Source organism: Camelus ferus, chromosome 4, assembly GCF_009834535.1.
Source record: "Camelus ferus isolate YT-003-E chromosome 4, BCGSAC_Cfer_1.0, whole genome shotgun sequence".
Lineage (NCBI taxonomy): Eukaryota > Metazoa > Chordata > Mammalia > Artiodactyla > Camelidae > Camelus > Camelus ferus.
Window position 1 is genome coordinate 4187996 of NC_045699.1, and position 12045 is coordinate 4200040.

Below are 12045 nucleotides of genomic sequence, written 5' to 3' on the forward strand. Positions count from 1 at the left end.
GCCGCTCATCCAGCCTGCCTCTCGCCTGCGTGTGGCTCTGAGGGTGTCACCTCCCTTCTCCCACCGTGGATTCTCCCCTGTTGTGTGGAAAAGCTTGTGTGGCTCCTGGACTTGTGGCTGGGCACTTTGTGGTATAGTGATTGTTTGCACGATTATGGTCTCAAGGATCAACTCAAGTTTGACCTGTGGCTGATGGCCATCTTGAAGCTGAGTGGTGACCGAGTTGTAGTCCCCATGGCCATGTCACATGGAAATGTGCCAATGACCAGTTCCTGGGCATCTTCTAGGGACCGCAGGTGGGAATGGGGGAGGAGGAGGGAGGAAGCAGGATGGCTCTGAAGTGGGGTGGGCTTGACATGGGATGACATCACCATGAGGGAAATCACTGAGCAACCCCTGTGCTGCCCCCCCCCCCCCCCGGCCATAACTTCCCTGCAGGGTCTGCCTGTCCTGTCTCTCCCTGTCTCTCCTGCCAGCCTGGCCTCTCCCCTCCACCTGGCTCCATGAGACGGGTGTCCTAGCCTTGCTGCAGGGAGGCCAGCTCAGGAGGGCTTTTCAGTGGGACACCAGGACCCAGAAAAGACAGAAGAAAGTGAGCTGGGAAGGGGCATCATTCGATTTTGAAAATATAGCAGGACTTTGGCTGCTTCATACAAAAGGAATACAAACGCATTTTGGGTGGTTTAGGAAAATACAGAAAAGTACAAAGAGGAGATGAACATGCTCTTACTGGCACCAGCTCAAGGCCCTCCTGTGTCACTGTGTGCCGGAGCTGTAGTTTTAATATCTGCAGATTGCAAAAATGTATAAAGCCAGAGTTTTGATTGCTGCATCATATTCTGCTGTGTGAGTGCAGCATGACCTGGGTATCCGACCTCCTGGCTGGAAAAATTTATTGCTCCGAATTTTTTGCTATTTTAAATAATCCTGGAGTGAACCCTCTTGCATGTGAATCTTACGCGCATTTCTGCTTTTGGCCTTAGTATAGGTTTGTAGTTGTGGAATTACTGGCCTAAAGAATAAAAACCTTTCTAAAGCTCTTGGCACACACGACTGTATTGCAGGAAGCTTCTTCTCACGTTAGTCCCTCCATGGGCAGGAGGAGCGCCCGGTCCCTGCAGCAGCCCCTGCATCATGACCATTATTGACACGTCCACTGTGCCACCTCTGAGCGCCTCGGTGCTGGAGGCTGCGCGGGCTGCCACGTCGGGGAGGTTCTGCCTGTCCCCCTCCCCTCTTGGATCGAAAGGGGCCACTTCCTTTTTTTTGAGGCTCCTCCTATGATTAAAAAAAAATAAATGTCAAAACAGGGTTAGAGCAGTTGTGGTTTACATTAAATCAACACTCTTGACAACACAATAGAAAAAAACCACCATACAGTCTAACTGTGGATTCATGAGAAAATTCTAGCCGTAATTCCCAAAGGCTGAGCAGAGGAATGTGGTGGGGTGCTCAGGCCGGGCTGGGGGCTGGTGCCCTAGGAGCTCCTCTGTCAGGGCTGTCACCACGACGTTGGGTCCCCCATGCTGGGATTCTAGAAAGTCTTGCCAGAAGTGGCCCCGACTGGAGGGGAGAGTTGCTTTTTGTCTCTGTTCCCCTGGTCCTTGGTGTTGTGAGGGTCTGACAGCCAGAGCAGCTCCAAGGGGCAGACTCTGATTTTGCACAAAGAGCGGGGAATCCAGGCTTCCCTGGGAACGGGCATTCCTGGAGGACGGATGGCCACTCGGACAATTCTGATGTGATTTTGCTGCCTTTGCAAATGTCTGAAATCTGTAGCCCCCTGCCCCTCAGTTCCCCCTTTCTTGATCATTTTCTTCAGTGACTTATCCCCCTCCCACCTCTGCCTTTGAAAATTCTGTTGTCTTTCTACTTCCTGGACAGCAAATTAGCTTTAACTTTGGTTGGTGTTGACTTTGTGGCATGCTGGGGTCACTGGTTGCTCAGATCAAACCAGTCATGAGCCCCTGAAAATGCACCTGTGTCCCTCCCTGTTTCTCACCACCTGGCCTCTCCAGTGGCAGGATGAGTGGGGTGGACTGAGTGAGCACACAGACAGGAACACACAGGCACACACCCGTATGCACACACATGTATGTACACATGCAGGAGTGCACACACAGTCATGCACACGCACATGCACCCACACATGCACACTCACCCATAATTTTGTTTTGGGTTTTCTACTAAAAAGAATTATGCTGTACACATTCTCCTGTAACCTACGATTTTTCACTCTGCAGTTACTGTGAGTATCTTTCCATGTCAGGATGTAAAGATCTATTTCATTCTTTTTTTTTTTTTAAGTTAGTTTAGCAGTATCCTGGCCACACAGAGCATTCTGCGTTGTAGATCTGCCTGCGTCGGGCAGGTGGTTTCCAGGTCTCTTTCACGCTGTGAGTCCTGGGTCTGACCTCATCCTGTATCCCACCCTCTCCTTCAGCCGTCACATGAGCAGAGCCGTCCCTGGGCCCCTGGGAGATCTACCAGTTGGTGGGAACATCACTCATTCATTTGTGCCTCTCCTAGGGACCTGCGGTCCTGGGTGCCAGCCGCCTGGGTTCTTTCCAGGGGAGGGAAGGCAGGGTCAGCAGGGTCCATGATGATTTGGCCCTTGAAGCTTTCCGCCCTGCAGGAAGACATGTGGCCTTTGGGGCATTTGGGGGATGGCTGCTCTCACCAGAGCTAATAAAAAGGACAAACTCAACAATTGCCTGGCTGACTGTGTCTTTTTGCCGAGGTGCCAGAGCTGTTGAAGTTGTAGTTCTGTTTTAGAACCGATATCCCGGGTGACTTCTATCCCCATCCAGCCTCTGAGGTCTGTGCGGGGTTCCCCTGCCTTGGCCCCACAACGCGCCTCCCAGCTCCTGGTCTTGCCCCCTGTGCCCTGAGTTACGTGCCTCCGCGCTCTCCCTCTCTCCTTCCCTCTCTGCCTCTCTTCCCCTCTTTCCGTCTCTCACCTGCCTGCTCTCCCCCAGCTTGCACACCACGGTGTGCTCACCTGGCGGCTTAGCCCGAGGCCTGGCTGACCACCCCCCTAGGCTACAGCTGGGACTGCCTTGTGCGGATGTGGTGATCTTGGGGACACGGACGCAGCGGGGCCTGGCCGTGTCTGGGGTCTGGCTCGTGGCTGTTGCCCCGCGTCTTCCTTCTGCCCCTGGACCTTTGGCAGGTAGCTTTGAGCCCCTGCTTGGGCCTGCAGTGTGCGGCAGGTTATAGTGCCTGCTGCCCAGGAGGGCGATGCCGCCTTCCATCCAAAAACCCCTGAGTCTGGGGCCTGCTGCTGTGAGGGCCCTCCTCATCCCTTCTTCGGCTCACTGGGTCCTCACAGAGCCTTCGTCTGCTGCAGTCCTGCAGGGGACAGGGGACAGGGGACAGGCGAGGCCCTCGGGTGCCTTGCCATCGGCCCAGGAGGACTAGAGGATGCCCGGCTGTACTGAGCCCCCCTAGGTCCGTTGGGGGAAGTCCCTGGGTGCCCGGCTCTTGTCCTGTGCTAGCTGTGGTCTCCATGGGGAGGAGACCTTCCAGACCAGGAAAATCTGGCTGCTTGGGCTCAGGTGGCCCTGAGCAGGGTTCCTGCAGAGGGCGTGCCTGTGGGAGTCCACGCCTCGGGCATGTGTGTGTTTGGCATTTTCTTCAGACTGATGTTCGTTAGCCACTTGCCCGCTGTGCTTAGTGAGGGTAGAGTGGGGTTGGTTTACGTTAATGTGAAGTGTGTAACTCTTTTTTAAAGTTTGATCTTTCAAAGTATTTTAAAATAGTGATCCATCACACTGACAGCCGCCGACTAGGTGCTCGTGCATCTCTGTGCTCACTGGGTGGTGCTGATCCCGCGCTCCCGGGTGGTCACTCGGCGTGACCCCTCCATCAGAACATCAGCGTCTTTGCTCCTGGACTTAGGGCAGGGAAGTGCTTCTGCCTTTTCTGTTGCTGTGTTCTCTTCTCAGACTTTTTGATAACTTCCCAAATAATTTCTTAGGGGCACTCAGTAAGCCTTAACTTTCGGATAATGAAATAAATGAGCTGTTTCAAGAAACAGCCCGCCTCGAGGAGATGGCAGTGACCACAATGTGGCCTAACGCTCACTGCCCAGGAGCTGGTACTGAACAGTGGGTCCCTGGACCCTTGAGGCTGCCCCTCTGCTCACAGCATAGCCGGTGGGCTGGTTCTGGGGCCTTAGTTTCCATATGTCAAGTGGCCCCTGTCAGGGCTGTGGGCACAGGCAGCCAAGGCCGCAACATGTGTCCGGTTGTGTGTGGGGGCTGCTGGCACCCATTAGGGGAGGGGCTGGGCCTGCCTGGGGTCACCCCCTGGTGTGTGGCCCAGGCCTTGGGTGGCTTTCCTAGGTGAGGGGCAGCCCTAAGGTGTTCCCAGCAGAACAGGTGCCCACCTCCCTTGCCTCTCTCCCTTTCAGTCTGGGAGCCTTCCTGCACAGTGCAGCTAACAGCCAGACCCATCCTGGCCCAGGCGGGACCTGTGCCCCCCAGGGGGTGGCATTCTAAAGAGGTGGCCCCAAGGGATGGAGTGGAAGTGTCAGCATGCACATGCACAGGGTCATGACGCCTGGGCCTCAGCTTCCCACCTGTCACCTGGGCCCCACCTGTCTTGGACCTTCCATGGTGCACCTGACTCCTGACCTGGTGAAACGGCCTCAAGTCAGTGTCAGAGTTTGGTCATCTGCCTTCAGACCTCCTGGCTGCCTGCAGGTTCAGTGCCAGCACATGGAGGCCTCGCAGCAGAACCTGTCTGTCTGTCTGTCCCTGGGGTGCCTGTGGCCCCGGCACACAGGGATTCCAGACAAGCCACGAGTGTGCATGGCCCCTGCGGGGATGAAGACAGACTCGTCAGGGGAGGCCAGCCACCCTCAGTGTTTGTGTGCTCCAGGGGCCGCCAGTGAGAAGACAGCCTGGAGCCACCGCCCGGTGTGGACGTGCCATGTGCCCTGTTGACCTAAAACTGTAAAACAGCCAGTCATTTTAACAGCAAAATGGGTTTATTCAGATATAGCAAAGAACTGCAAGTTGGGACATGCAATCTCTGGCGAACCACAGGCAAGTTCAGAGAACAAAGAGGAGGGACGTTGTTTTATGAGGAGAAGGGGAAGTTGGGAGGGGCTGTTATAAAGGGTCCATTGGGGGAAACTGGGAATTCAGAGTGTAGTGGCTTTTCATTGGCTGAGCGTGACATTCTCTCGTTGTCTGGGCTGTTGCCGGGCGAGGAGACATTCCTCCTCCTGCTGAGGAGTAAAGTAGTAACCTTCTTCATCTTGGAGATGCAAGGGTACATTCTCTTCCTGTTGGGACTCCAGTTGGCATCGAGTGGTAGGGCGTAAGACTCCTGCCTCCATTCTAAATGAGGTTTCTGCTTATTAATTTTCACAGGACTGCAGGTGTGGACATGAGGTGTAGACCTGGGGTGTGGGTTCTGGGTCCAGTTTCTGGACCTGGCTAATCCTGAACAGTTGCAGGGGTCTTTTGTCTCAGCCCACGGCTCCTGGTGGGTGTGAGCGATGGGGCTCACACATGCCTAGCTCTGCAGTTGCAGTCTTTATCCTTGTGTGATCGCTGGTGTCACTTTATGGATGAGCAAACTGAGGACAGCTGGCTCAGGGCCTGTCATGCAGAGCAGGCCCAGGGTTCAGGACCCTTTCGGTGACCTGATTCTGGGAGGCAGGGATTTGAGGAGGACTAGGAGGGAAGGAGCCGGGTGGGCTAGCCCCGGGGGAGAGTTCAGGTGAGTCAGCCCTTCCTCCTCAGGAGTGGAGAGAGGCTGGCCTCTGCTGCCTGAGCCTCCAGGGCGCGTCCCATACCCGGCAGTGGAGGGAGGGGACAACCTTGGCTACAGACCCGTGGTGAGCTGGCTGTGTTTACTGTCCTCGCTGTGCCTTCACCAGCGTGGAGTGTTACCAGTTTAATGCGTTTCGGGTTTGGTTAATTTGTCAGGTGAAAATCATCGGCATCGTGATTTGAGCTTACCTTTCATGGTGGCCAGTGAGGTGGGGCATCCTTCTCCGCAGGGCTCCGCCTGCTGCTTCTGGGAGGTGCCCTTGGTGTATATTTCATGGAGGAAGGGTAGAAACACTTTGCCATGTGTGCTGTGTACATGCTTTTCATAGTTCGCACTTCAAAGTTTGTCCTCATGATAAGGAGCACTGTCCCTGTCCATCAGTGTCCTCTCCGGTTTCCTTTCCGTGTTTTTGTTTGTTTAGAAAGTCACTTGTGCATCGTGAGAACAAACACGCCCTCACGTTCTGATTTTGATGGCTTTGTCTTTTACACCTGACTTTAGACTGCTTGCACTTTATTTCCGTTTCGTTCTAAAGTGAAGAGCAAACTTTATATTTTCAAAACACTTGCAAAGGTCTTTCTGGGCTTCAGGCTCTGTTCCCGGGGCTGTGGGGCTGGGGCATCTGTGGCAGGCAGTGTCCTGTCCGGGGCCTTGGGGACGTGGTGGCCTGCAGGGAGTCATGCTTATCCTGGGCCAACGCCTGAGGGTGAGGGAGGACTGTCCCCCTGAACAGTGAGGAGACTCTGGGGCTAGGAAGACACCTAACCTCTCTTGCCTGTTTCCTCATTGTACAGCAGTGCTAATGATAATTGTCCCAATTATTGCAGGATTGTTGCAAAAAAAATACATTTAGGGTTACTGATGCTGCCAGATGTAGAGTGAGCACTCAGCCAGCCTTAGTGACGATGGAAATGTGTCACTCTCACAGGGCCAGCTTCTTTTCTTTTTCTTTTTTTATTGAGATAAAATTCACATCACATAAAATTAACCTTGTTAAAGTGAACAATTCAGTGGCATTTAATACAGTCATAGTGTTGTGCAACCATCACCTCCGTCTAGTTCCTGGAACATTTTCATCCCAAGCGGAAGTGCGCTAAACAGTCATTCCCCATTCTCCCCTCCCCCCACCCTCCCAGGTCACCCGTTGATCTGTCTCTCTGCATGTATCTGTTATGGGCATGATCATATAAGTGGACTCGTAATATGCGACCTTTTACGTCTGGTCCCTTCCACTTAGCATGATGGTTTTGAGGTCCGTCATGTCGTCGTGTGTATCGAGTGCTCCATTCCTTTTTAAGGCTGAACACTACTCCGTTGTGTGGCGACACCTGCAGTTTGCTTATCCATTCATCAGTTGACAGACATCTGGGTTACTTCCATCTTTTGGTGACTGTGACTGAAGCTGCTGTGACATTTGTGTACAAGGATTTGTTTGAGAAAGTGTTCTCAGCTCTTTTGGGTCTATCCGTAGGAGCGGAATTGCAGGGTCATGTGGCAATTCTACTGTTTAACATAGAAACTGCACCATTTTGCATACCTACCAGTGATGTAAGAGGGCTCTGGTTTCTTCACATCCTTGTCAGCACTGGCTAGTTTCCTATTTTTTTTCTTTTTTAAGTTGTAGTCATCTTAGTGAGTGTGGAGGGGTATCTCATGGTTTTGATTTGCACTTCAGTGGCATCCAGGTGGCCAAGGATGTTGAGCATCTTTTCATGTGCTTGTTGGCCATTTGTGTATCTTCTTTGGAGAAATATTTATTCAGATCCTTTGACCATTTTTAACTGATTTGTCTTTTCGTTGTTGGGTTGCAAAGTTCTTTATGCATTCTGAGTGATAGACCCTTATCAGGTATATGATTTGTAAATATTTTCTCCCATTCTTGATGATGTCCTTTAATGCAGAAAACTTTCAAATTTTGATGATGTTCAGTTTACCTATTTTTCCTCTTGTTGCTTGTACTTTTGGTGTCATACTTAGGAATCCACGATCAAACCCAAAGTCATGAAGATTCACCCCTGTGTTTCCTTCTAAGAGTGTTGCAGTTTTAGCCCTTATCTTTAGGTTGTTAATGCCTTTTCACTTAATTTTTTGTATATGGCGTGAGGTAGGGGTTTGGCTTCACCTTCTGATATCCAGTTGTCTCGGCACCGTGGTCAGGCCCCTGGGGAAGGTGACTTGCATCTGTCCCCACCATAGGGTCCGGAGGGGCCCTGCCCATGGCTGCAAACTGCCTATAGTGAATTGAGGGGGGTGGCCTGGCTCTGAGACCCACACCCCCAGCATCCCTGGGCTCTGTGGTGACAGGGTAATGATGGCCCACATGGAAGCAAGCTCAAAGGATGACCAGTTCCCTCTGCCCCTCCTGGTCACACCTGGTGAGGCCTTCCTTGACCCTATGTCCCTTTTCGAGTCTCCATCCCATCCCCATGGCCACCTGTCCCCGCGCACACTCTGCCCCGGCTGCGCTCACGCTGCCCGGCCCTTCTTCCTGAAAGGTGAGCGGGAGGTGCTGCAGAGCCCTGCAGGGGAAGCAGCGGAGCAGTTGCTGACTGCTGGTGATGTCTGTGTCTCCTGTTGCAGCTGTGTTGGCGTGGAAGAGGAGGAGGCCCCAGACATCGACATATACCACTGCCCAAACTGCGAGAAAACCCACGGGAAGTCCACCCGTAAGTATGGTCCAACACTGCTGCTCCTTGGATCTGGCCGGGGGGCAGGGTCTCCGCTTGGCCTTGACTCCAACACTGACCTGGCCCCAGCTTGCTGGAGTGAACCACCCATGCAGCCGGGGCACCCTGGTGCCTGGGTACCACCTCTCGCCTTACTTACTGTCCCTTATGGCCCTGCTGGGCCCACTGTGACTCTTCCTGATTGTCTCCTGCCTGTGGATGCAGCTGGGGCCGCTCATGGCCCTGTGCAGAGAGCCCAGCGGACTTTAAAGGCCTGAACAGGGGCCGCAAACTCCATCTGCAGTGATCAGGCAGCCTGAGATGGGGAACTGGCTGGCCCAGCCCAGCCCTGCCCAGCCGGCCACCTCTATGCAGGGCTCTGGGAATGTGCACTGCTGGCGATCTGCTCTCCTTCCCTTTTGTGGTGGCCCCTGCAGGGAATCTTAGCTGATTCTCTTTCTCAAACTTCTGTTTGTGCACCATGAAGACCCCCTTCCTTCTGGTCCTTTGGGGTTGATGGAGCCTGTGGGGCTTCTCAAAGCACAGGTTCATCCAAGGTGGCTCCAAGGGGCCTGACGTCATGGCTGGGAGGCAAGTTCCAGGGCTGAGTCTACGTGAGGGAAGTGCCGTGGTCTGCAGACACTGGACCCCTCCAGCCCTTATGGGCGAGTCCTGTGGATCCAGAGCGTGTAGGGAGAAGCCTGGCCCAGAGTGGAGGCCCACTCCCAGCGCCTCTGTGGGTCAGGGGTTGAGGCTGGCCAAGGGTGCCTTGAGGACTGCAGCCCAGCCCCTTGGGAAGCTGGGTGAAGCGGGGTCTCTCTTTGTGCCTAGCCTGCACCCCATCATCACTGAGTGACCACTGGGGTGGTATTCATTTCAGCTCTTGTGCCCTGCCCTCCAGCACATTGTGGTCTTATGGGGAAATGCTGACAGGTGCATGAGATGGGGGAGAAGAGGAGACCTGATGGCTTCTGAACTTCCCAGACACGAAAGTTCTTAAGTTCCTAACTTAGCCACATACCCCCGGGCGTTGGCAGGTGTTCACAACACATCTGCCCTACATGACCCGACAGTTCTGATAACTGCCTTACAGCAGGTGCAGGAGGAAGACTGTCACCCTGTGGCTTAACCAGCATCTCTGGCACCTCGCGAGCCTCCAGGAAAGCTCAGGGCCTGGGAGATAGGAGCAGGGTCAGACCCAGGGGCTGCACCTGCGGGCCCTGGGGCAGATCAGGGCTGGAGCCAGCAGACTCCCATCCTTCAAGCAGAGCCGAGTGCCCTGGGGAGGCACTGCCCGGGGGGTGCTCGGGGAGGGCGGGGGCAGAGCTGCCCCTGTTTTAGACCAGCAGCAGCGTGGACAGCAGCCTGGCGGGACCTGGCAGCCCTTCCCTGGCTGTGTGTGTGCACACACGTGCGTGCATACGTGCCTCATGAATTCTGTGAATCAGACGTTTCCTGCCGTTATGGAGCCCGCCAGGGACAAAGGCACAGATTCTAGCACCTTCCGCCAGTGGGTGCTCTCAGATTGCCCGTCACCATTCATCTCACACATGTCTGTGCCCTGACTGGAGCCTGTCTGTGACACACTGGTTGGTTTTTGCCACGTCGGCTTTGGTCACACCTTCCAGAGTGAGGCCCTTGGATGCCCCTGTGTGCCTGGGGGACACTCGAGCACGTGGGCCTGCCTCCCTTCCTGGCCCTGGCCTGGTGGCGGGTTGTGGTGAACACAGCAAGGCGAGGACAGGAGGGAGAGGACCAGGATGGGATGGGGGCGGGGTCCCAGAACGAGCTGGACCGAGGCCACATCCCTCCAGCTTTGCCCTGTCTTCATGAGATGGCAGGGTTCTCTCCCCCTGCTGTCGCCACCTGTCCCTACCTGTCCCTTGGACTGATTTTGGCCTGTGACCCGCGGGCCCACAGGTTTATCCAATTCACAGAGATTTGAGGTGGGAACTCGACAAGGTATCCTCATTGGCATGAAGGCGCACGGGAGGCAGGTGACATGGCCCTTAAAGTGGTTCTGAGTGCTAGCGTTGCCTCCTGGTAGCTCTGGGCCTGCTCTGGACGCTACTTCCCTCACTCACTTCTTACCGTCCTCCCCCAGCGGCTGCCGCAGCTGTCTCACCCCATGAGGGTGAGGTGAGCCACGCTTGGAGGCTGGCAGGGCCCTGGTACCAAACGCCTCAGGCACACCTGTTGCCCCCGTGCTCCGGGGGGCCCGCTGAGCCCCCACCAGCCTTCCTGATGGGCAGCCAACTTCAGGGCGCCTTGTCAGAGGGTGCTTTGGGGTACCACAGGCAGGGCAAGGGTCAGCCTCTGGGCTCTGGGGGGGTCATGGGCCCGGGGAGGGAAGGAACCCACCAGCCAGGGCTGCAGGGGGTTTGGAGGTAGCCCTGTGGAGCTTACACCCTGCCCCACAGCTTCATCTCTGGCTGATGCCCCAGCACACCTGCACCAGTCACAGTGTCAGGTGTGTTCCAGCCTCTCCATGAGACTGCTAGGAGCTGCCCAGCCCCAAGTGAGGGCCCAGAAGGCCCACGCCGGCCCAGGACAGGACTGCCCCCGGCCCCTGGTCAGCGTGGCCTTCTCAGGCCCCGCTCTTGGCAGGCACACGGAGGTGCTGCTGGCTTGTCCTGCTGCCCTCTGCTCCCCTGCCTGTTTGCTGTCGCTCGGCTGTCTGCCCCCTCCGAGACTCGGTTTCCCCAGGTGGCCTTCTGGCACCTGGCACTCCACACTGGGAGGGCTGCCTCCTTGGACCTCTGTGTACCTTCCAAGGGGAAGGTAAGGCTGCAGCCTTGGTCTTGTCCCTAGAAGTGGGGCTGCCCTGAAGATCACCCTGCCTCTCAGGAAGGGGCGTGAGGCAGATGCAGGAGCCAGGGCAGGCATCCTCAAGCCAGAGAGCTGTGCTAGATGAGCTCGTGCTAGAGGGAACAGCAGCTGGGGAGGATGTGGGCACCCCCACCCTGCTGACCTTGAGGGCCCATGCACGGTCCCTCCAAAGCACCTCCCTTCCCCCTCGCCCCTCCCTGCCGGCCCCTGCTCTGCACAGGGACTGCCTGTCTCTGTCAGCCTTCCCAGCTGGGTTGTGGCCTCTCCTGTCTGCTTTGTCACAGCTGCCAGAGTGCATCCTGGGCTTCCCTTTTCACCCCCTCCTCAAATCTCTGAATTCATTGGGCCCCCTTGTAAGTGGGACGCCCCACTACAAGCCAGGTTCGCCTCCCACTGGGGACAGTCAGAGAGGCTCCCTGCTTCGTGGACAGCCTGGATCCAAGAAGCTGGACTCGCCAAGTTCCACTCCGACCCCTCCGTGGACACACACAGCTCCCTCCGTTTCCTCGGGCCCTTCTTGGGACGGAGTGGGGCACCTTGTAAACTCTAAAGCCCTTTGCACACATGGTGCCCCAGGGGCACTTGTTCACAGGGCTCAGGTGCCCGTTCCGGACCAGCCGGCTCTTCTCTGCGGGCCCCACTGTGCCCCGCACAGAAGGATTCAGACATGTGCAGCAGCGATACGTGCAACAGAAAGGGTGGCGATGTTGAGGCTGTTTCATCGAGAAGGTTTTCCCCTTCCTCCAGGGCCCTGCGTTGGCCATGG

At 55.6% G+C, this 12045-nt stretch overlaps 1 protein-coding gene across 1 annotated transcript in view; it reads left to right on the forward strand.

The window, feature by feature from the left end:
* Positions 1-12045, forward strand: part of PHF2 (PHD finger protein 2) — an 89028-nt gene that overhangs the window by 37073 nt on the left and 39910 nt on the right. The window contains 1 exon segment of the mRNA XM_032477428.1: positions 8365-8450. Within this exon segment, the coding sequence (XP_032333319.1) occupies positions 8365-8450 (86 nt within the window).